Genomic DNA, 26,600 nt, shown 5'->3' with positions numbered 1-26,600 from the left:
TAGAACCAAAAGTTCATTGGAATGATGTTGAAATTATTCTAGATTTTGTTAATGTGACCTTTAAAAGAAACAAAAACCACATTTGACATTTCGAAGCAAATAAATTGATCCTTGAAAGTGATGTAAACTGATATTGAACTCAATTCACGGACAGTACTGTGTTAAACTTCTGTACGTTTTCCAGAAGTATTTCTTTATTTTGCACATTAGCCAAAAAATTTTTAAACAAAAGTTAAATTGCAACTGGGATTACGGACAGTAAAATTACAGTTCAGTACGTCGTGTAACCCCCACAAGTATTCAGGAGAGCACGTACACATTGAGGCATGCTGTTCACGAGATTTGCCAAGGTTTGGACAGGAATCATTTGCCATGCAGTGACAATAGTCTGCTGCAATTCACACACAGAGGTAGGCTGCTGGTCCAAGTTGTCGATTTGACGCGTTAATTCTGCCCACAAGTTCTCCATCGGATTCATATCCGGGGACATGGCAGGCCACTCCATATGCTCTACACCACGGTCAGCAAGAAAGTGTTGGATCATGCGAGCACGATGAGGCCATGCATTGTCATCTTGGAAGACAAAGTTTCCTCGAAAGGCTACACGAGCAAATGGAAGCAATGTTTCTTCCAGAATGGCCCTGTACTTGAACTGGTTCAGGTTTCCATTCAGAACAACCAGGTCCGTTTTGCCCCATGCATGAAAAGCAGCCCAAACGGTCACCCCACCACCTTCAGCTTGGACTCTTGGCACTATACAATCTTCGTTGTAGGCTTCATGCACTTGTCTGCGCATTCGGACATGGCCATCTTGACGATAGACCGGAAATCAAGACTCGTCACTGAAGATCACGTGATTCCAGTGTCCTGGCTGCCATTGATGGTGCTCTCTGGCCCACTGCAATCGGCGCTAGCGGTGTTGTCTTGTCAGGCGTGGCTTTCTCAGGGGACGCCTGGTACGATAGCTTGCTTGAACCAGTCGTTGGTTGACTAGCCTTCTGGATGCAGGCACATTTGTCAGTTGCTGCCACTCAGCCCTAAGCCGATTAGCTGACTTGGTACGGCCATTGCGGACTAACCGGTGCAGCTGGCGATCATCCCTCCCTTGTGGTTCTGCGGGGACGTCCTGGCCTCGATATTGGAGGAGGGACACCCTTCTGAGCATTTCGTTTCGGGATATTTGACACCTGACCTTGAGTGATGCCACACTGACGAGCAATAGCACACCGTTTCATGCCAGAATTTCATAAAGCCACCACTCCATGACAAACAGCATTGTCGAGTTGACGGACCATCTCCAGAGGAAGCGGCAATAACTTTTGTAGACGTGCAGCAGTTGTTTTCCACTAATACAGAACGCAACAACCCTTATATACCCCGATTGTGAAGCCAATCGTCAAATGTACCTGTCCGTACATTTTGTCATGCCACCTGTGATATAATCCTGTTATTGACTTATTGCTGCGACAGACAATCAGTGACATGGTTCTTTTAACAAAGAAATCACCGAAGCATAAAAGAAACTCACCAGATTGATATTCTGAGTTCAGAAAAGAAACCCAAGTCAAGAAAAAAAAAAATTTCCATATTAAATGCCAAGTCTGTATTAAGCGGTTCTGGAGATATTTTTTTACATTTTTATTTTCAATCAAATATGGCCACCAAACCACGTTGTCGATAACGTCATAAATTAAATTCTTCATTCACATTGGGTAGTTGATCAGATGTATGAAGTTTCAGATTTTTCAGATAAGGATTTCGATTCATCCTAATCTGAAAAATATGGCTGCCATACCATGTGACCTACGACATCAGAGTTGTTAGCAAAATACTATCCATGGCGAGTCACTCCTATGTTCAAAGTTTCGCATCAATCGGACAAGTAGTTACAGAGAAAAAAAGCGATTCCGACGTACACACATAGACAGACATGGGCGTTACAATCGTCTCACAACCGCTACGGGCCGAGACTCGTAAATACAATAAAAAGCCACAGGCCTTTCGTTACTCTTTCGTTACTCTTTCGTTACCCTTTCATTACATCCCATTGTCTACTTGGTAAACCTGTTTTTCCATATATAAATGTGTGTTTTTACAAGGGATGAACTCTTATCTGTATCCCAAATGGTTTGGGATGCATGTGTTTTGATGATTCCAAATCCCATCAGTCGGACATTTTTTATTCACTCGATAGTTAGCATGAGAGATGAACGCGTTACCTCCAGCTGTCTGCCCCACCTGATTGCCCATGTCATAGTTAACGCCACTTGACCGATGAAGATTGTTTGAACCTTTTTGGTTCTATACCTGCACAGCATGTTTAACTCTTACGGATATACGCTCGGCCGCGCACAGCAACAGTATGATGATGACGATGATGACGTCTTCCTTTTTGTGTTTTTGTTTTGCAGGAGTGTGCTGGACTTTGATTTTGAGAAACTGTGCTCGGTGTCTCTCTCTCACATAAACGTGTACGCCTGCCTCGTCTGTGGGAAATACTTCCAAGGTAGTTGTCTTACTCTCTTTGTACTTGCTGACCCTTGAACTCCTCCTTAGACCCTGCACGTTTCTCATTATCGATCTGCTGTCATTTACCACATCGACGGCTCCGTGCTTCCCGAACTATACACCAGGTGTCACTTCCGTAATGTCCCGTCCTCCAGGTAGAGGTCCTCACTCCCACGCATACACGCACAGTGTACAAGTCGGTCATCATGTTTTCCTCAACCTGCATACACTGCGCTTCTACTGCCTCCCAGACAACTACCAAGTGTTGGACTCCTCCTTGGACGATGTGACGGTGAGATGTTTTGAGAGCAACCATGTTTTTATATTTGTGATGTTTGCCTGTGATGCCTTCACAATATCCTACTTTATGAGGAAAGTATCTCGAAACCATGAACATATGTGCACGTTGTAGCTGTAGTGTACTCAAATCGGAATGAATTAAAATTTGTAATCAAAAGTTAGCGGAGTACGTCCATTTCTTTCCGTGAACTTGTACCGACTTTAACAGGTTGAACTTTCTGATTGTGACCATTTTCGGCGATGTCCTTCCGTCAACAGCGACCATTACGAAAGCGATTATGAAGTGTGATTTGTATTATTAGTCCCCTACCGGTGTACACCGGAGGGGACTATAGGTTTGCACGCCGTCCCTCCGTCTGTCAGTCCGTCAGTCCGTCACGCAAAGAACAGTTTTCTGGACTTTTTTTCTAAACGCTTAATGCTAATGATTTCAAACTTGGCACATGGTTTCCTCATGATAAGTTACAGGTCAAGTTCGAACTTCACGACGTTTCGATCATTTTTGACAAAGTTATGGCACTTTGAACTTTGGTAATTCTGATCATTCTGATGATCCTTAACTCAGTGCCATTTTAAGTTTTAATTTCCTTTAAAAACCAATTTCTCTGCAATAATAGGACCGATTGAGATCACATTTTCACCATAGGAGGGACTCGGTCTGTACAATATTTTAATGGTAATTATGACGTCACGTGGTTCGGCAGCCATATTGTTTTTCGTGAAAACACGAAAACCCCTTTTTCTCTGCAACGGCTGAACGGATCGAGGCCAAACTTTGCAGGCAGAATCGCATACCCAGGACGAACAAAAAAGTCAGCGAGCATGACGTCATGCGTCACATGGTTTCAGAGTTATGACGTTTTTAAGCATGAACCTTTAAAACTGAGCTCCTCCCTCATTTTTGATCCAATCGAGGGGAAACTTCACAGATCTGTTCAGCACTAAAATGTCCTTTTGGAATTTGCGATAGGGCACGTGGTTTGGCAGATATCGTTAATTAAACGAAAATATTTTTTAAAAATGGATATCTCTTGTTTATTTTCCTCACTTGTGCTCGTTGGCAAAATGCCAACATGGCGTGTTCTCAGAGGGTCAAGCGATGAGATCTTGGCATCGAGTGCATGTTACATGTACAGAGTGAGCACAAAGTTCATTTTTAGTGAAGTTCTTGCACACGTGTGTGTTGCCCTCGAACGTTTTGTCGTGATTCATGAGCGGGAAAATGCCCCCAACAGGTGTGCAAGCATCCTCATGTGCATCCCTGTCCAAGCTTTGAAGTTTAATGGACCCTCTAAATCTGGACCTTCCAAATCCACCGTTTCATTGTTTACGACTTGAAAGTCAAATCGAGTTTTGAGATTCGAATCGTGAAGGTTTCATTTGTCCTTCCCAGTGCGAGATCAAAAGGCAAATCCTTTGACCGGCATCATCGTTCTCGCTTTCATCTCCACGGATGGAATTTTCCGAATCGTCCAATTCAACACGATAGGGATTTATTCCGACCTTTCTGAACAAGACATCACAATCATCACGTCTGTTTTCTTCTCCTTCATGATGAGACCATTAGAAACTAACCACGGATTCTCCTTCAATGCCCGAAATGTTGGTGGAAGCGTTAACTTCTCCTGCATCCTGTCTTGTGATCCTGTCTTGTCTTGATAACGCGGTCCTGTCTTGACTCTGACGTTAACGTCTCCTGCATCCTGTCTTGGCGATCCTGTCTTGGCGATCCTGTCTTGGCGATCCTGTCTTGGCGATCCTGTCTTGGCGATCCTGTCTTGGCGATCCTGTCTTGGCGATCCTGTCTTGGCGATCCTGTCTTGGCGATCCTGTCTTGGCGATCCTGTCTTGGCGATCCTGTCTTGGCGATCCTGTCTTGGCGATCCTGTCTTGACGATCCTGTCTTGATTATCCTGTCTTGTGAACCTGTCTTGACTCCGGCGTTGTCTCCTGCAAGTTTGGCTTTCCTGCCGGTGATTTTCGACTCTGAATCCCATTTGAAAACGTTGTTGAGAAACGAGGAGAGGCCTGTAAAACGTGAAGTACGTGATGAGATGACATCTACGACATTTTAATCTTCAGAAAAATAAACGGAAACTTCAGAAAAATGAGTCACGTTCACCGAACGGAGGTTGCAGCAGTTGGTGTTCATTTTGAGCACAAACCTTTTTTACATTTGTGCGAACGACGTCGATTAGCAAGGGCCGTGTTTGATTCGTGCGCGTGTTCGTTTTCAGTTTCTATTTATTTTTGTTGCTGAGATGATTTAGACTTTGTACGAGACGTCGAAAGGGTTGTTGCTAATAAGCGTCAATGTGTTTTGTTTTTGACAAAATGTCCACTTTTATTCCCAATTTAAGTAACAAGAATTGGAATTTTAAATCACAAAATCGAAAATGTGCAAATTCCATATTCAAACTAGAAAGAACAATCAGAGATTGCAGGCCTATGCCAGGACTTGAGTTTTGTGGTATTTGTGTGGTTTTGTGGTGTGCAGACGATGCAATGAGGATGACAAACATATTTGGTTTATGGTATTGATTGATGTTACAATCGCATGTATTTTGTAGACGTCATATTCCGTACTTTGTAGACATATGCATGTTCTAATAGTATGTACTTTATAGATGTACTCACATTCTAAGTGTACATACTGTTGCGGATCTCCCAAAGCCTGTTCCACGTTACAAAGGGGGGATTAAACCCCTTTTTCCCCCTGGGTCTTCGTGTCCACGAGGCCGAATCGCCACTTCCGCAGCAAGCGTGAAAAAGGGTATCGGGTCGACGCCGCACGTACCTTTAACCCACGCTGCCACGAAAGCGGGGACCGGACCTCGCACGAGCCACGCTTAATCAAGTACGCCCGAGCGGTGTGTGTATCACGTGACTCGTGCCGTTACTTTTATGGAAACCGATTGGAGCGGTTCTATCCGTACCATATATATATATGAATGAATGATCGTTTTAAGGCCATTTTCCCCGCTAGAGCGGGGGATAGCCTTGCGGGCCCCATGACAATCATGGTTCCCTGTTTGAGGCAATGTTTTTATGGCCGGATGCCCTTCCTGACGCCAACCCTTGGTCACGCTCTTACGATGCGCAGGGATACGGTGTACCTATTCTAAACCGGGGTACACACTGGGACCATTCATCCCAGCAAGCTGGTACTCAATTTGCCGACCTCGGAAGGATGACAGGCTGAGTCAACCCCCTGGCGTTAATTCAGCGATCAACCGGGATTCAAACCCAGGATCCTAGGATCCCAAGCCGGCACCCTGACCGCTAAGCCAACACCAGGCACCAGGCGAGGCCAATTAATGGAAGGGGCGGGAACGGTCAAATAAGAGGAATAACACAATTTATTATTATTTACAATGATTCGCAGAGACACAGAGCAGGCACTTAAACAATGTTAACTAAACCCCAGACACAGGGCCCACTCACGCACACGGGGAAAAGAAGAAAAGAAGTTCGCGCGCCAAATGCGCTTTGCCGTCGGTCGCTCCGGGGCAGCTCACCCAGCGTGGCTCTCTGGCGGTCACGGCACGTATGCAGGAGAAGGCAGGCAGGAGGAGATCACGCGTCTGTGGCCCGGCACGGGTCGTCTTCTCGAGCGCTCGATTAATACAGCGCAGGGCACGGGGCACGGGGCAAGTTCGTGTACAATCTCGATAACCGGCAATGCAATTGACTCGTTCTCTTGCGCTTTCTCTCTCTCTGACTCGATCAATGCCTTGACCCGAACACTCTCACAGGGGCTCCGACTCAACTCTCAACTCAACTACTCAGGGGCTCTGACTCAACTGATGTGGGGGGCTCGGAGCAGGGTTTTATGGCTCCGCCCCGGCCTTACTCGAATGTTCCAAGCCCCACCTCTCATCGCCGTGGTTAGCCACTCCCCTCGAGCTCTGATTGGCGGCTCGCTCTTACCGGTCACTCCCCCTGCAGCGCCTCCCTTCGGCCTTGCCAGACTTGTTGAAGGCCTACCACGTGGCATTTCCAGCCCAAAAGACCGCCCTACTCACGAGCCTGCTCAACGCAAAACTAACACAGGAAAGGACTACGCTTACATTCACGAAGAAATAACTGAACTATCGCGAGGCTTCATGTTGTGGTGCGTCTACCTACGAGGGGGATTATCCTTTATTCCAAAACCGTAACAATACTTTACTCGGTTGAAAGATGATAACGTTAAACACTGGCTACCAGCGGGTGGCGTTTGTGGCCTACATTAGCACATTGTGTGTGGACAGAGACAAACACATGGACCCCTATGTAATACTCTCGGAAGAGGGTAATGAGGCCATGAAAATGGTAGAATTATTGGAGAATGGTCCAAGTATCTATAAGATGATGTAAGGATTAATTGATTGACTACAATTTTAATACTTTATGACAATCTATATATATATAAAACACAGTTTGTGTGTGCGTGTGTGTATGTAATGTTACCGATAGACTCCTAAACGGAGAGGCTCACATACTTGATATTTGGCACAGACATGGCCATTGAGCCTGGGACGAACATGGCTGACCTAAAAATTTATTTCATAATATGCTTTTACCATATTTTTATCTCAGCGCGAAATATTATGACCGGAATCTGACCGGTCGCAGAGCAGCGCGCTGATTCGCTCAGAGCGATCACGTGATGTTCCCTGCCGCCATTAACTCAGTTACGTGTTCGCACGTATTTCAGAGCGAAAAGCAATTGCCTTTTTTCACATTTAAGCGACGAACATTGCCATTCACACCACATAGGTTTTTTTCCCTTTCATCTTTAGATTCATATTTTTTGCCATAACGTAGCGCATTATGGCTCTCTCGAGCTCGAGTTAGCCAATCACCTGGGTGCATGAGGCTTGAGGCCACGTTGGCCACGCCCACGACAGGACGCAGAGTTGCAATCGATCGCTCAGAGCGATCACGTGATGTTCCTTGCCGCGCGACTATCTATATATATCACTCAGATCCTTCACAATCGACCACCACCACCTCCTACAATACTAAATATCACTCAGATCCCTTGGAATCGACCACCACCTCCTCCTCCTACAATACTAAATATCACTCAGATCCCTCACAATCGACCACCACCTCCTCCTACAATACTAAATATCACCCAGATCCCTTGGAATCGACCACCACCACCTCCTGCAATACTAAATATCACTCAGATCCCTCACAATCGACCACCACCACCTCCTCCTGCAATACTAAATATCACTCAGATCCCTCACAATCGACCACCACCACCTCCTACAATACTAAATATCACTCAGATCCCTTGGAATCGACCACCACCTCCTCCTCCTACAATACTAAATATCACTCAGATCCCTCACAATCGACCACCACCTCCTCCTACAATACTAAATATCACCCAGATCCCTTGGAATCGACCACCACCTCCTCCTCCTGCAATACTAAATATCACTCAGATCCCTCACAATCGACCACCACCACCTCCTCCTGCAATACTAAATATCACTCAGATCCCTCACAATCGACCACCACCACCTCCTACAATACTAAATATCACTCAGATCCCTCACAATCGACCACCACCACCTCCTACAATACTAAATATCACTCAGATCCCTCACAATCGACCACCACCCCCTCCTACAATACTAAATATCACTCAGATCCCTCACAATCGACCACCACCCCCTCCTACAATACTAAATATCACCCAGATCCCTTGGAATCGACCACCACCTCCTCCTACAATACTAAATATCACCCAGATCCCTCACAATCGACCACCACCCCCTCCTACAATACTAAATATCACCCAGATCCCTCACAATCGACCACCACCACCTCCTACAATACTAAATATCACTTGGATCCCTCACAATCGACCACCACCACCTCCTACAATACTAAATATCACTCAGATCCCTCACAATCGACCACCACCACCTCCTACAATACTAAATATCACTCAGATCCCTCACAATCGACCACCACCTCCTCCTGCAATACTAAATATCACTCAGATCCCTCACAATCGACCACCACCACCTCCTACAATACTAAATATCACCCAGATCCCTCACAATCGACCACCACCTCCTCCTGCAATACTAAATATCACTCAGATCCCTCACAATCGACCACCACCACCTCCTACAATACTAAATATCACTCAGATCCCTCACAATCGACCACCACCACCTCCTACAATACTAAATATCACTCAGATCCCTCACAATCGACCACCACCCCCTCCTACAATATTAAATATCACTCAGATCCCTCACAATCGACCACCACCCCCTCCTACAATACTAAATATCACCCAGATCCCTTGGAATCGACCACCACCCCCTCCTACAATACTAAATATCACCCAGATCCCTTGGAATCGACCACCACCTCCTCCTGCAATACGAAATATCACCCAGATCCCTTGGAATCGACCACCACCTCCTCCTACAATACTATATATCACTCAGATCCCTTGAAATCGACCACCACCTCCTCCTACAATACTATACATCACTCAGATCCCTTGGAATCGACCACCACCTTCTCCTGCAATACTAAATATCACCCAGATCCCTTGGAATCGACCACCACCCCCTCCTACAATACTAAATATCACCCAGATCCATTGGAATCGACCACCACCTCCTCCTACAATACTATATATCACTCAGATCCCTTGGAATCGACCACCACCACCTCCTACAATACTAAATATCACCCAGATCCCTTGGAATCGACCACCACCTCCTCCTACAATACTAAATGTCACCCAGATCCCTTGGAATCGACCACCACCTCCTCCTACAATACTATATATCACTCAGATCCCTTGGAATCGACCACCACCTCCTCCTACAATACTAAATATCACCCAGATCCCTCACAATCGACCACCACCACCTCCTCCTGCAATACTAAATATCACTCAGATTCCTCACAATCGACCACCACCACCTCCTACAATACTAAATATCACTCAGATCCCTTGGAATCGACCACCACCTCCTCCTCCTACAATACTAAATATCACTCAGATCCCTCACAATCGACCACCACCTCCTCCTACAATACTAAATATCACCCAGATCCCTCACAATCGACCACCACCCCCTCCTACAATACTAAATATCACCCAGATCCCTCACAATCGACCACCACCCCCTCCTACAATACTAAATATCACCCAGATCCCTTGGAATCGACCACCACCTCCTCCTACAATACTAAATATCACTCAGATCCCTTGGAATCGACCACCACCTCCTCCTACAATACTAAATATCACCCAGATCCCTCACAATCGACCACCACCTCCTCCTACAATACTAAATATCACCCAGATCCCTTGGAATCGACCACCACCCCCTCCTACAATACTAAATATCACTCAGATCCCTTGGAATCGACCACCACCTCCTCCTACAATACTAAATATCACCCAGATCCCTCACAATCGACCACCACCCCCTCCTACAATACTAAATATCACCCAGATCCCTTGGAATCGACCACCACCTCCTCCTACAATACTAAATATCACCCAGATCCCTTGGAATCGACCACCACCCCCTCCTACAATACTAAATATCACCCAGATCCCTTGGAATCGACCACCACCCCCTCCTACAATACTAAATATCACCCAGATCCATTGGAATCGACCACCACCTCCTCCTACAATACTATATATTACTCAGATCCCTTGGAATCGGCCACCACCCCCTCCTACAATACTATATATCACTCAGATCCCTTGGAATCGACCACCACCCCCTCCTACAATACTATATATCACTCAGATCCCTTGGAATCGACCACCACCCCCTCCTACAATACTAAATATCACCCAGATCCCTTGGAATCGACCACCACCCCCTCCTACAATACTATATATCACTCAGATCCCTTGGAATCGACCACCACCCCCTCCTACAATACTATATATCACTCAGATCCCTTGGAATCGACCACCACCTCCTCCTGCAATACTAAATATCACCCAGATCCCTTGGAATCGACCACCACCTCCTCCTGCAATACTAAATATCACCCAGATCCCTTGGAATCGGCCACCACCTCCTCCTGCAATACTAAATATCACCCAGATCCCTTGGAATCGGCCACCACCTCCTCCTGCAATACTAAATATCACCCAGATCCCTTGGAATCGGCCACCACCTCCTCCTGCAATACTAAATATCACCCAGATCCCTTGGAATCGGCCACCACCCCCTCCTACAATACTATATATCACTCAGATCCCTTGGAATCGAGCACCACCTCCTCCTACAATACTAAATATCACTCTGATCCCTTGGAATCGACCACCACCTCCTCCTGCAATACTAAATATCACCCAGATCCCTTGGAATCGACCACCACCTCCTCCTGCAATACTAAATATCACTCAGATCCCTTGGAATCGACCACCACCTCCTCCTACAATACTAAATATCACCCAGATCCCTTGGAATCGACCACCACCTCCTCCTGCAATACTAAATATCACTCAGATCCCTTGGAATCGACCACCACCTCCTCCTGCAATACTAAATATCACCCAGATCCCTTGGAATCGGCCACCACCTCCTCCTGCAATACTAACTATCACCCAGATCCCTTGGAATCGACCACCACCTCCTCCTACAACACTAAATATCACTCAGATCCCTTGGAATCGACCACCACCCCCTCCTACAATACTATATATCACTCAGATCCCTTGGAGTCGACCACCACCTCCTCCTGCAATCTATATATACTAGGGCATGCCCGTACTATATATATATCTAAAATTATATCCCCCCCCTCTATTTACATGAAATGGTTTGGTCCAGCGAACGGCTTGCGTGAACGGAAAGCGAACGGCTTGCGAGTCCGTAAGTCCGGAAGTGACGTCCTCATTTGACTGTCCGGAAGGTCGCATATCGCAGTTATGATGAATCGCAAATTAGTTTTAATTAGTTTTAAAACATAGTTTAACGCCAACATAGTTTGCCAACGTGAAATAAATGAATACGCTCTCAAATGTGCCGTCCGAGGCAGAGTCTGTTCGCCACGTTCGGCACACGTGATAGCTCGCTGCTCTCTGATTGGTTGAATCGTTTTTTGGACATAGCTCGGTAACTACTTGTCCGATTAATATGAAACCTTGAAAAGGCACATCCTCGGGTCCCCAGCAATATACCTGGCAAGTTTAAAGTATATCAGACCCGTGGTTGTCGAGAAACAGCGGTCACAGACATACATACACACAGAGATTACTGGAATTATAGATAGATATATAAAACACAGTTTGTGTGTGTGTGTGTGTGTGTGTGTGTGTGTGTGTGTGTGTGTGTGTGTGTGTGTGTGTGTGTGTGTGTGTGTGTGTGTGTGTGTGTGTGTGTGTGTGTGTGTGTGTGTGTGTGTGATGTTACCGATAGACTCCTAAACGGAGAGGCTTACGTGCTTGATATTTGGCATAGACATGGCCGAACTCAAAATATTTGACGATCCATCTTTTTTATTCATATTTACCTCAGCGCATTTCAGCGCACGGAATCAGAGCAGGTGGGCGCTGATTCGCTCAGAGCGATCACGTGATGACGCTACGACGCTATGAACGCTATGATGCTATGAAAAAAAAAATCGCTATGACGCTATGAAACGCGATGACGCTATGACGCTATGAAACGCTATGAAGGTATGAACGATATGACGCTATGAACAAAAAAATCGCTATGAGGCTATGAAACGCTATGAACGCGATGACGCTATGAACGATATGACGCTATGAACAAAAAAATCGCTATGAGGCTATGAAACGCTATGAACGCGATGACGCTATGAACGACATGACGCTATGAAGCTATGACGCTATGAACGATATGACGCTATGAAACAAAAAATCGCTATGACACTATGAAATGCTATGAACGCGATGACGCTATGATATGAACGCTATGACGCTATGAAAAAAAAAATAGCTATGACGCTATGAAACGCTATGAACGCTATGACACTATGACGCTATGACGCTATGAAAAAAAAAATCGCTCGCTTTACCAAGGGGGCTCGCTCTCGCCCCGTTCCCCTCCCCTCCCCTTTCCCCTCCCCTACCCCGCCCGGCAATGCCGGGTACTTCTGCTAGTGATGCTATAATGACTGACAGGATGGCCTACTCAAGATACGCACACTCGCCTCCAAGTTGCCGAGCCTGGGTTTGAATCCCGGCCTAGCTACGAACTGTCATCCCGGTGTTTCCCAGGCATCGATGCGTCCCTCGGATGGACGTTAAACTGGGCGTGTCCCGTCCACCGGTATTAGTTGGTGGATGTTAAAGATCCCACGGTGTCTTTCGTGAACAGTAGGTGAGCTATCACCGGCACCATGGAGAAATTCCAGCTCCAACCTGTTCTTTGTCGAACATCAGGCCTGGCCAGCCGGTTCGTAAAAGACTTGGGCCAAGCTTCCCTGGGCCAACCCTACAATAACATGGAAATATTTGTTGCTGTTAAAGAAAAAGTAAAGGATGATGATATTGGGATTTTCTTCATTGTTGTCGTAAAAACATGGAAATTTTCCTGATGATGACGATTTTATTGTTATTTTCGGAACTTTTGCAGCACTTCTCTGTACTTTGTCTCCAAGAGCACCAGTATGCGTTTGCGGTCTTCTTCGTCTTATTGCGTTTTGAGACTTGCCTAGTTTTTATCAGCTCAGGCAGATTTCCTGATTTAAAAAGTTTTTTAATTTGCCCCATTTAGTCGAACCACAAACTTCATTTTCGTTTATTATTCCATATTTCCTGTTTCCAGTACGTCCTACGACCGACCTTTATGCCAGAACAAATCCGCGCGCTGGACAACCAGGCCAAGTTGGCTCGGGCTTATGATGGCAGCACCTACCTTCCTGGGATAGTCGGTCTCAACAACATCAAGGCCAATGATTATGCCAACGTGGTCTTCCAGGTCTCGCACCGACTCTGTGCAAACTACACGAAATCGTCTTCATCCATAATTGTATATTGTATACTGTATGTACCATATGTACTGTATGTACTGTATGCTGTCAGCGTTTTATTTCACCCGATGTGAACTCAGAGAGGCCTTTCTTTCACAGGATATCCAAAACTCTCATCTCCCTCCCGAATTATTCTTTGGTACCCACATTGGTCATGCTGGCCCTAGTGTTGCGCTGTCAAGACCTTCCTTTCCCCCAACCTCCCCCTTCTCCCTCCCCCCCCCCACTACCACTTCCCAAAGGAATATCTCCGGATCTCTGTCCCTCACCACAGCAATGTTGTGTTTATGTGCCGAGTCTACCCCCCCCCCCCCTCTCCTGACTGACGTGACTGTGTACACGGTTTTCTCGATCAACTTCATCTCCGTCCATTCCTCCCACCACAGCTTGTATTTTGGAACATATCCTGTATATCTCTGGAAGACATCTGTGAATGCAGGAAAAACCCACACTCACTTTGTCCCTCCATCAGGACAAATTGGCAAATCCAGCTTTTTGTTTTTATCAACCTCTGGTGGAGTTAGTGTCTGTAGCTCCTGGGCCTCGACATGATCTATAATAATAGTTTATCATGGACAGATTAACTTTCTAAGCTAGCCTCAAAATTATCCAAAGGATCAAGCCCTTCCTCCATATCGTTAATAACGGGATACAAGGCCTACGTCTGATGGGTCAGACAATATCCCCACCCCATGGGCTTGTGCTTCTTATCTTTTCCCTCCATGAAGGCCATGGAACCTAAAACTCCATGTCGTTGACATCTCGTGACACAAGACCGAGTTCCAAGGTTTGCTGCTCACTCACTGCAGGTGGATTGTTTACCTTTACAGTCTGGTACTGGCTTGTTTTGGCCTTGTACTCCTGCCGTCTCACTTTTCTGCCTAACACCTGTCCGCTCCCCAGGTTGTGTACCTTTTCCCAGAAACTTTTATGTTGTCCCGACATTTTAGCTCGATGCTGTAAGCCGTGTTCATCCTCCCCCTCTTGTGTGTGAAACGGTTTTCCTGAGTCTGTTGTCATGCCTGTTGCTTCAGGCCTGCTGGTCAATGCCACCTCATGGTCTATCCCATTTTTACCTGAGCTTCGCTGTACTCGCTGAGACCTTGTCCCCCTTTCACCTGCAGCTCCTCTCCTTGTGCTCCAATGCATGTGTTCTCCAAATATTTCACATATTTCCCGCTTCCTGCTGAAATTTTCCCCCTGTTACACTCGTCCATGAACACCTGTTGTAAATGCAGACTAACTGAGACACTTTCACTGTTTGCACTTCCTTAGGCTCTCTCAAATGTACCACCTCTTCGTAACTACTTCCTAAGCAACGTGACTGGTGGCAGCTCATTTCCTGCAAGTGATAAAAAGAAAGGAAGAACTTTTGGCAGCAAGAGCAAGGTAACCATACTGACGTAAACACCAAACCTTATTGCACCAGGGTTGGTCAGCTCGCTCTCTGATTGGTAATGACTGCTGTGGCTGTCCCATGGGTCTCCATTAAGGTTCACCTTTCGGCAGATCGGACAATTTTCTGGAAATGAACAAATGATCATTTGTTTTTCTCTCGTAAAAAGGTACTCTATTGAATGTAGAGGTCGACCGATTTATGGGTTTTTCAAGGAACGATGCCGATACTGTTAATTATAGAGCGGGAGGCAGGGGGATTCAGGGAGAGGGCGGTGACCGATTATATGCATCTGATTAAACAATTTAATAAATAAAGAATGAGAATTTTTTTTTTTTTTTTTTTTTTTTTTTTTGTATACTGAATCGAGGCTCGTGAAAGAGCTAACATTTACTTCACAAACAAATCAACCAGACAAACAAAACACACAAAAAGAGGGAGCGGAAAATAAGATGGGGAGAGAAGGTGAACCACACAAACACAACATTTGAGAGCAGGTGGAAGGGAGAGGGCTTGGGGGGAGGAGGCGTGGGAAGGGGGAGGGGGTGGGGGGAGGAGGCGTGGGAAGGGGGGGGGGGTGGAGGGAGAAGTATAAAACACAAGGACACCAAGGACACCAAGGACTTCCAGGACAGAAGTTGGTATTTCAAAAAAGTGGAATTGGGGTGAAATTAGCGGGGGTAGAAAAGATCAAGGTTTTGGATGGGGGAAGATAAGAGATGGTGGTGAACAGCAGTTTTAAAGACCTGGAGGGTGGAGTGGGATTGAAGAGAGTGAGGGAGTTTGTTCCAGAGGCGGGAGAAGAGAGGAATGAAGGAGTGAAGGTGAGCAGAGAGTCTTGATTTTGGCAGTTTGACCATAAGAGGGTTGCAGGCAGATCTTGTGCGACCTGTAGGAATATTTGCGGGACAGAGCCCAGAGAGAGCTGGGGGGGCAAGGCCAGAGAGGAGTCGGTAGAAGATGGAAAGACCACCAACCTGCCTGCGGTGAGTGAGTGAGAGGCCCTTGGAGTTGGCTTCATCGCGGGAGATTCCAATGATTCTGAATGCTTTGGTTTCAACAGCGTGAAGACGAGCTAGGTGTGAGGCAGGAGCACCAGCCCAGAGGGGAGAGCAGTATTCCATTGAGCTGCGGATGAAAGCCTTGTATGTGGTGAGGAGCTCAGGTGTGCCAAGGAAGGACGTTGCACGACGGAGGATGCCCAGTCGGCGACTGGCTTTGGAGGCCAGATTTGAAATGTTGTTTTCCCAGGAAAGATCATGGCAGATAGTGAGACCCAAAAGCTTGAGTGACAGAACTTCTTGGAGAGGATTATTCAGAAAGTGGATGGGAGGGTTGTCCAGTCGGTCTTTTCGGAGAGACATCGTAAGAGTGTGAGATTTGTCAGGATTGAAAGACATGTTCCACTTGTTTGCCCAGTCTGTGATTTTGTCCAGGTCTGCAGAGAGTGAGGAGGCAGCAGACTGCCGATCTGACGGATGAAGAATGGAGCGACAGAGAGTAGAGTCATCAGCAAAGAGATACAGAGGATTTTCAAGAGAGTCAGAGAGATCATTGATGAAGACCAGAAAAAGCACAGGGCCCAGAACACTGCCTTGTGGAACTCCAGCCTGAACAGGAAGAGGAGATGAGAGAAACCCATTCAGGGCCACACGTTGACTACGACTAGAGAGGAGGTCCGCCAGCTATGCGTGGAGATTTCCATTGATACCAAAAGAGGAGAGTTTGGTGAGCAGAGCAGGGTGCCAGACCGTATCGAAGGCACGTGATATGTCAAGGGAGACTGCTCTAATTTCCTGTTTGGCATTGAGGACCTCCATCCATTGTTGAGAAAGCAGAAGCAGCATGTCCAGAGTAGAGTGTCCAGGTCTGAAACCAAATTGATGATCAGAGATCAAGCCATTGGAGAAGAGGAAAGATTTCATATCTGAAGCAATGATGGATTCCATGACTTTGCTGATAATTGGGAGAAGGCTGATTGGTCTGTAGTTGCTGGGATCTGTTTTTGCACCTTTTTTGTGCAAAGCGGTGATGTTGGCAGATTTCCAAGCAGATGGAAGATGACCTTGAGCAAAAGAGAGGGTGAAGAGAACAGAGAGAGGGAGTGAAAGAGCGGAAGAACAGGATTTTAGGACCCGTGGGCTGATGCCGTCAGGTCCAGTTGCAGAATCCGAGTCGAGGGTTGACAGAAACTTTTCCACCTTGTCAGGAGGAAAGGACACAGAGTCCAGGAGCAGCTGGGTACGACTGGGTACGGTGGGTACAGAGAGGGATGGGTTTGGGACAGAAGATTTAGAGGCAAACACAGAGTTGAGGCATTCAGCTTTTTCACGCGCGGAGTCAGCCGTGTGGCCATTTGAGGTGAGGGAGGGGATGGAGGGGGAACAAACACCAGAAACAGATTTGACCAGACGCCACCAGGATTTGGAAGAGGGAGACAGATAAGAGAGTTCGGTCCTGAGAACGGAGAGATATTGTTTCCTGGCTCTCCTGAGGGTGGACACACACTTGTTTCGGGCTTTGTGAAAGGAAATGAGATTTCCTTCCGTTGGATTTGCTTTCCAGGAGGCGAAAGCAAGTTGTTTCTGGGCAATAGCCTCACCACAAGATTCCGTGTACCATGGACGGGAGGAAGGGTAAGACAACAGAAGACGAGATGGGATAAATCTGTGCATGAGAGAGAGCACTTTGCTTTGGAAGAATTCCCAGGAAGAATTTATGTCAGAGGCAGTAGAGATGGGAGACCAGTCCAGATGATTGATGGCTGCTTGAAGACCGTGCCAGTTGGCCTGAGTGAAATGCCAGACTCGTCGACGCTGAGGAGGCTCTCTGAGAATGGTCAGAGAGATGTCCACTTTAACAAGCACATGATCAGAAGAGCCGATTGGAGCAGAAGAAGAGCAGCAGACATTTTCAGGGAAGTTAGTCATAACGACGTCCAGAAGAGAAGATGCTCCGTTGACTGAAATCCGGGTCGGGAAATTGACAGATTGTGTCAGTCCCAGTGAGTCACAGAAGTCCTTTGCTGAAGAGCCATGGCTGGTGAGAGCGGTACCCACACCCAGCCAACTGGCATGGTGACAGTTGAAATCACCACATATGAGGAAGAGAGAGTTGGGATGGGTAGATAGAAGTTGGTCCATATTCTCAGACAGCGAGATGTAGATGGAGTCATCACTGTTTGGTGGACGGTACAACACACATATGAACAAAAGGTGGGAGCGAAGGGGAAGCCGTAGCCAAAGGTATTCCTGGGGGTGAGGTGGAGAGAGGGCAGTGCAGGGCGAGTGAGGAAGAGAGTTTTTTATAAAGATAGCAACCCCACCTCCAGGACGAGGCTCAGGTCTATCATACCGGAGGAGGGAGTAACCTGGGAGAGATACCAAGGAATCAGAGACATCATGAAGGAGGAAAGTTTCTGTTAAGCAGATCACGTCTGGTTTGTCAGAAGCAACCTGTATGGAGAGATCAGACAAGTTTGAGCGAAGGCCCCGGATGTTTGAGGTCCATACTGTTAAGGAAGAGGAAGGGGGAGCATCGGATACAGAACAGGGGGGGGGAGCGGTAGGGTAAGATGTGGAAGAGGAGGAAGAGGTAGGGAGAGCTGTTGAAGGTGTGTCGGAGATTACAGAATAGCTTGGAGAAAGGGAAGAATGGGGCAGACAAAAGGTTTGATGGTGATTGGGAGAGGCGCAGTGAGGTGTTATTTGACGAGGGGGAAGAGCGAGGCAGAAGGTTGAGGGAGATGAAGGTGAAAGTTGGAAGGGGGAAGAAGCAGGGAGGACGCTTTGAGGGGGAGGGGTGAGAGGGGAGTCTAGGAGGGGAGGAGCGAGGGAGAGTCTCGGAGCGGAGGGGTGTGGGGGGAGATTTGAAAGGAATGGGTGATTGGGAAGATTTGGAGGGGAGGGGCAAGGGTGAAGATTTGAAAGAGATGGGTGATGGGGATGATTTGGAGGGGATGGGCAAGGGGGTAGATTTAGAGGGGAGGGGTGATGGGAAATGGGATTTTGGGGTGATGGGATTTTGAAAAATGTACGATTAATGGGAAACGAACATTTATTGCAAAATGAGTTTCTTGAGACATTCGAGTCAAAAATACGTTTGAGGACGCTGGAGGGAGGATGGAGTGCTGGAGAGTTTAGGGAATGAATGAAAGATGCACTATAAGAGATGGAATTTTTTTTTGGAATGAATGGATTTGGTGAGCAAGTCGAAAGCATCCTTTTATAGAAGAAGAAGAAAAAGGTGTTATAGAATATGACAGAATACAGGTCTTCAGGGGTCAGATGAGACATTTTTTAACAACGTGATCACAAACGAAACAACGTGGTCGTAAAACGAACGAACGAACAAATAAGAACGAATAAACGAATAAGAACAGAAGGAAATGTTTTTGGGTTATTTTTTTTTTTTTTGAGATTTTAAAACAAGGAAGTATGGGATGAAAAGACCGTGAAAAACAGAGACCGGAAAATAATTGCAGCGCGATCAGAGAACCGCTGAGACAAAAACGAAGCCTCAAGCCAAGGTTGGACACAGTAGCCTCGTACTACACTTAGGCCTCAGAATACGCGATAAGAGAGACCGACGATTCTGTACACAGGTATGAAAAACCAACGCCAAGAATACTATTCAAGACACCCCAATAGGTATATACAAGACCAGTTTCGACAAAAACACAATTGAGAAAAGTTACTTAACTTCGAAAGCGAGTGTGCATGGACAGCTTTGAAGAGACGAGACCTCCAATCTTCTGCCTTCTGCCGTCCATCTCTTATCTTCCCCCATCCAAAACCTTGATCTTTTCTACCCCCACTAATTCACCCCAGACGTGATCACACTTACCCCTTTACCCCTTTACACAAGGATCACAATTACCCCTTTGGAGGAGAATTGCACACAATTGTTGGACTTGAATTAACAAATTTATTAAACACAAACCTTTTTAACCAGTTGCTACTGCTGTTTAACACTAAACTGAAAGAAAGTTTGAGGAATCCCGACATCCTAGCGGCATTCTATGCTCATCACGTCCACCACAGACTAACAAACCTTGGCCTAGATCATCCTGGCGGCATTCTATGCTTATCATGTCCACCACAGACTAACAAACCTTGGCCTAGATCATCCTAGCAGCATTCTATGCTTATCATGTCCACCACAGACTAACAAACCTTGGCCTAGATCATCCTGGCGGCATTCTATGCTTATCACGTCCACCACAGACGAAGAAACCTTGGCCTAGATCTACTGTAATCTGTATACCCCAGGGAGGATAGTAACTCGGTCTTTTAGTCTGAAAAGCAACAACTGTTTGATCATCAAGCTGTTTAGTATCAATATAAGGAAAATTTATATTTATTTATTTTAATATCGGCCTATCACCTCAAAATGCCAGATATCAGCCGATATAATCAGTTGATCACTAATTGAAAGTGATGGAGAATAACACCACCTCTCTCTCCACCCCTCCAATCCACCTTTCATCTCCAGGTGTTGTCTATCAGTGGCAGTCAACGCCCGCCAGGCTCTCCTCCCCCTGCCCTCTTGTGGCGTCGCTTTGGGGAGCTTCTCCGGAAGCTGTGGAACCCTCGAGGCTTCAAGGCTCACGTGTCTCCCCACGAAATGCTCCAGGCTGTTGTGCTGTGCTCACACAAACGCTTCCAGATCACGCGACAGGGTGAGTCGTCGTGCGAAGGAATGGGGTCGGAAATGGGAAACCCTTTTTATATATTATTGTGACCACTGAATGGTGAACGGTCACTTTGAGCATCGCTCTTCAACTACCTTGGTCAGGTAATATTGGTTATGCCTATGTGCTGTGGAGGTGCCTGGTAGATGTTTGCCTGAATCTGTCCTTTCATTGCCTCGATCCTCCATTCGAACCCTCCCTTACCGTGCACTTCAGGAGACCCAATCGACTTCCTGTCATGGTTCCTCAACAGCCTCCATCTGGCTCTTGGTGGTACGAGGCGGAAACACAGTGAGTAACAGCCCGACCACGTATTTTCCAATACCTGGGACCACTCGTGCGTTCATTTGCACACCTGACATTGGACCATTTGTTATTTTATTTAAATTTCATACACACTATTGCTTCACTCACAATGTGAAGATGTTCTGTTCCGCGATCTCTCGACCACCTTTGTCTTTTATCTACAGCGATCGTGACCAACGTTTTCCAAGGAGCCATGATGGTTTACTCGAGGAAACTGCTGCATCCAGATTTGGTAACTATCTCCATGATTACGCTACTCGACACGAACACGCTCTCCCGACTCCTAAACCTGGTTTCGGTCATTTAGGGTCGGAATCCCTCGGAAGTGGGGCCGACGCCACAATTGCCTGCTTTGTCCAGGAAGCGGTTTATTTTTCTCTGTCTTTTGATGGGATTTCCCCGAAACGGCCGTCCTGCATTACAGGTTCCTTATCCTTTGAATCTCCTTGAGGCAGACCCATGGAGCCACAAGAGTTTTGAAAGTTGCGTTTTATGGATGCCAATTGTCCGTCGGTGTTGCAATGAGTTACTTTACCAGGAATTGGGGAACCGTGCATCTCGTGCCAAGGTTGGAGTTCATATCTCATGCATGTGTCATGCCATCCTGGTTTGCTCGGCTTGTTTTGGCGTTTCCATCCGAGGCTGTTGCTCATGTTTTATTTGTGTTCGCACACATATATGTAACCGTCAAAATGCATTTGTCGAATTTCCGGGTTTTGATTTTAACTCGTGGAAGAGCAAGAGAAACACTTTTGGAAACGCTTTGTTTGGATGATTGAGCATGTACGGTATTCCGTGTCTTTCACGGACACCTGTGTATCCAAGCAAAAGTCTCCCGACATGACAGGTCCGTTCATCAGGGGAATTTATTTTTTATTTACCCAAAACCTTCACATGGCATTTATATAATCGATGCAGGAATTTTTATTTATTATTATTTTATTTTTTTTAACCATGTGATATGATTTGAGAGTAAATAAGAGAGCTAACGCATAACTTGCTGGATTTACTGGTGAGTAGGCCAGAAATGTAGAGACACTAGATAGAGGGGGTATTATTTGCGCATTAATTAACAAAAATATTTTAATGGCCATATTGGGTAGAGCCACAATCGTGGCCACCAGTCCCGCTCTATGGGTTAAAGGTAGAAAGGAAGGAGTATTTCGCAGAGTCAATGTAGGAAATGGTCTTCTTGGGAAGATGGTGGCAGGTGATATGGAGTTCGAAATGTTAGAAATAATAGGGATAGAGGGGTACAGGAACAGTACATCAGTTTAACACAGAATTGGATCGGTACAGAGAAGTAACAGGAACGAGGGGTACAGGTACAGGTACATAGACAGGAATGGGTGGTAGAGCGGAATTGAATCGGACGATCTGTGAGTGCTGTGTGCATGATGTGCTGTCTCGGTATCTTGACATGTTAATTCTGATTCGTGGGTGTTGTCAAGCATCAACATGTCTGTCACCTCATGTGACACCCGCTAATCCCGACGTGCTATGACTGATTATGTCCATCTTCGCCCTAGTCCCCCACATTCCGACGAGTCGATGTCCCCTTTGATTGGTTTGTGGCGGAGCTGCGGTAGTGCGAGGGAAGCATTGTCATCCCTCGTATAATATATATAAATTAATATTAAAACAAGTGGTTCTACATGTAACAAAAATATAAAGTAAACAAAATGGGTTTTTGGTGTTTGAATGCATCTTTCAGGTTAGAATTCTGATGGAAGAATGCTACAACTTCTCACCTGACAGCTGCCGATCGAACCTTATCCGATAGAAAAACGAACCTCATCCGATCAACAAGAAACTTCACAAACGTGATCCCCTACCCATACATATGCAGAGTGCACATTTTTAAAGGTCATACACGTCATGTGGTATGGCAGCCATATGACCTTGAAAGCCGATATATATATATAAAAAAATCCCTTCTCTGAAACAGCTTCACCGATCGATGTGAAACCTGTCACGGCTGGTGGTGAAAATGTGATTCGTGAAAACAGCTGAAGGGATTTCAATTCAAACTTGTTTATTTTTAGGACAGTGAATGAAGGCATCTACCCGTTGTGGGACTATGCGGAGGCATATTGGCGACAGTCGCATTGTTCTAGTTTCGTCATGATTTACATGACTCGAGTCTGAAAAAAAGCGACTATGTAAAAATAGAAAGGACGCGAATGAGTTTTTCTATCGGAGGTACAGTACAGCCAAGCATTTCTCTGACAATGCCTCCTATTCTTTGTCGAATGAAACAAACCGGATGAAGATATTCGAATGAAACAAAATGTAGGCCACACATTAGTTGTTCATGCCACTAGTGTGACGTGTCGTGATTCTGGCATGAGATATCTCGATGTTACGTTAGTCAAGATGGCAGAGGGGCAGCACAATGTTGTCCATGTGAAGCACTGTAGATGAGAGTCGGAATGACTGACTGGAAATGAGATGGAAGTTGGGATGACTGACTGGAAATGAGATGGAAGTTGGGATGACTGACTGGAAATGAGATGGAAGTTGGGATGACTGACTGGAAATTAGATGGAAGTTGGGATGAGATGACTGGAAATGAGAGTTGGGATGAGATGACTGGAGATGGCACTTGGGATGAGATGACTGGAGATTATTATTTTATTTTTTTTGTATACAGAATCGAGGCTCGTGAAAGAGCTAACATTTATCAAACAAACAAATCAAACAAAACAGCAAACAAAGTATATAAAAAGGGGAGCGGTAGACAAGATGGGGAGAGAAGGGGAGGAAGCACACAAACAACATTTGAGAGCAGGGACATCGGGAGATGTGTGGGAGGGAGAGGGCTTGGGGGGGAGGCAGGATAGGCATAAAACGCAAGGACACCAAGGACTTCCAGGAAAGAAGTTGGTATTTCAAAAAAGTGTAGGATTTGGGGTGAATTTATTATGAAATTTGTGGTGACGCGGGGGTAGAAAAGATCAAGGTTTTGGATCGGGGAAGATAAGAGATGGTGGTGAACAGCTGTTTTAAAGACCTGGAGGGAGGAGTGGGATTGAAGGGAGTGGGGGAGTTTGTTCCAGAGGTGGGAGGAAAGAGGAATGAAGGAGTGAAGGTGAGCAGAGTCTTGATTTTGGCAGTTTAACCATAAGAGGGTTGCAGGCAGATCTTGTGCGACCTGTAGGAATATTTGGGGGACAGAGCACAGACAGGGCTGGGGGGGCTAGGCCGGAGAGGAGTCGGTAGAAGACGGAAAGACCACCAACCTGCCTGCGGTGAGTAAGTGAAAGGCCCTCGGAGATAGCGTCATTGCGGGAGATTCCAATGATTCTGAAAGCTATGGTTTCAACAGCGTGAAGCCGAGCTAGGTGTGAGGCAGGAGCACCGGCCCAGAGGGGAGAACAGTATTCCATTGAGCTGCGGATGAAAGCCTTGTATGTGGTGAGGAGCTCAGTTGTGCCAAGTAAGGAAGGACTTCGCACGACGGAGGATGCCCAGTCGTAGACTGGCTTTGGAAGCCAGCTTGGAAATGTGGTTTTCCCAGGAAAGATCATGGCAGATAGTGAGACCCAAAAGCTTGAGTGACAGAACTTCTTGGAGAGGATTATTCAGAAAGTAGATGGGAGGGTTGTCCAGTCGGTCTTTTCGGAGAGACATCGTAAGAGTGTGAGAGTTGGGATGAGATTGCAGTTGGGATGAGATGACTGGAGATGGCAGTTGGGATGAGATGACTGGAGTTGGCAGTTGGGATGAGATGACTGGAGATGGCAGTTGGGATGGGATGGGATGACTGACTGGAGATGAGATGGCAGTTGGGATGAGATGACTGACTAGAGATGGCAGTTGGGATGGGATGACTGGAGATGGCAGTTGGGATGGGATGACTGGAGATGGCAGTTGGGATGGGATGACTGACTGGAGATGAGATGGTAGTTGGGATGAGATGACTGGAGATGGCATTTGGGATGGGATAACTGGAGATGGCAGTTGGGATGAGATGACTGGAGATGGCAGTTGGGATGGGATAACTGGAGGTGATAGTTGGGATGACTGACTGGAACTGCAGAGGTGATTATTTTGTTGCTCTTTAACGGCCACTATTATCCCACCTTGTGTGGTCAGCCGGGGGAAGCTTGGCCCAAGTCCTTCACAAACTGGCTTGGCCAGGCCTGCCGTTCGCCTCGTCAGGGCAGGGATTTGGCCATGGTGCCGGCGATACTGGCCTACTCTTTGCGAAGGACACCATGGGATCTTTAAATGCCACCAAACCATGCAGGCAGACTCCCAGTGACTCCGAGTTTAACGTCCATCCGAGGGACGGCACACACATTGATGAATCACCCGACCTGTGAAACGCCAGGATGACAGTTTATAGCTGGGTCTGGATTCGAACACAGGCTAGACAGTGTCGAGGTGTGTGTGTACCTCTAGGCCATCCTGTAGTCAGGTTCACTTTGTTTTTTCGTTCAAAATTTTTGGGGATTAGCAAAACTATATATTTTTGGAGTATGAGGAATCCAAAAATTAATGTTGGCGTTTGCGTAGACACCTTGAAAATGACACTCAGGACAGTGATGAAGATCTGTAAAAGAATATTCCTGAACGGTATAGACCTAGTAAATCCTGTGTATAGGACTTATAGTTAAATCTGATACTAACAAGGCTGCTTTCTTGCTTTATAAACCCATACCTATAACTTCAAAGGACTTTCAATATCATGTATTATGTAATACAGTTATCACAAATATAAAGACAATGGTTTTCAATTACCTTTGTTTGTTGCTTTTCTATAATCCTGAGCACTATTTTGAGGCCTTTATTGGATTCCTTGACCCAGAAAACATAGGATTAGCATATTTAATTGAGTTTCTCGGTTGACTAGAAGCCGAGATAGCGCAAATTATGTATTTTATGGCGGCCATTTTGAATATCCAAAATGGCGGCCATGCAGGTGTCTGTGCAAATGCCAACATTGATTTTCGCATTCTCCATGCTCTGATGATTCCAAAAATGTACAGGTTTGCTAATCTCCCAAAATTTTTAACGAAATTATATTTGTTAACATAGTGAACCTGGCTATACTACTATCAGCCCGGGTGATTATGTTGACGAATAAATATGCACTATGGCAGAAAGAAGATTGATGTTCGTGTCTGTTTTATTTGAATATATTTACCTATTTTGGAGAAAAATAATAGGAGCGATTACGTTTGAACACCTCTTCGTATGCAATGCAGCCGCTATACAAAGTATGGTGTAGCAGGGTCTCGCTCTCACTTAGTGTGGACATCGGTCACTTTAACAGGGACAAAATCTGTCTGCTTCAAGGCCTTACACACACTCTAACCTAAACATGTCCTCACCGACATGTAAGCGTTTTGTTATTTAAACGCTTGTGATTGTTTTGGTCCGCATTAGCTA

The 26,600-nt window shown here is 46.1% G+C and overlaps 2 protein-coding genes across 7 annotated transcripts in view; one reads left to right on the top strand and one right to left on the bottom strand.

Annotated features, from left to right (window-relative positions):
- ADK (adenosine kinase) overlaps positions 1-26,600 on the bottom strand; it is a 171,840-nt gene that overhangs the window by 71,283 nt on the left and 73,957 nt on the right. The gene's annotated exons all lie outside the window — the stretch shown is intronic.
- USP39 (ubiquitin specific peptidase 39) overlaps positions 1-26,600 on the top strand; it is a 38,109-nt gene that overhangs the window by 5,555 nt on the left and 5,954 nt on the right. The window contains exons 3-9 of the mRNA XM_068123980.2: positions 2,412-2,506; positions 2,664-2,800; positions 13,605-13,757; positions 15,085-15,198; positions 20,699-20,885; positions 21,114-21,188; positions 21,368-21,435. Coding sequence (XP_067980081.2) covers positions 2,412-2,506; positions 2,664-2,800; positions 13,605-13,757; positions 15,085-15,198; positions 20,699-20,885; positions 21,114-21,188; positions 21,368-21,435 — 829 coding nt within the window. The remainder of the gene's footprint in view (positions 1-2,411; positions 2,507-2,663; positions 2,801-13,604; positions 13,758-15,084; positions 15,199-20,698; positions 20,886-21,113; positions 21,189-21,367; positions 21,436-26,600) is intronic.

Source organism: Myxine glutinosa, chromosome 8, assembly GCF_964187855.1.
Source record: "Myxine glutinosa chromosome 8, kmMyxGlut1.1, whole genome shotgun sequence".
NCBI classification, from domain to species: Eukaryota; Metazoa; Chordata; class Myxini; order Myxiniformes; family Myxinidae; genus Myxine; species Myxine glutinosa.
This window is presented reverse-complemented; position numbering and strand designations above follow the sequence as displayed.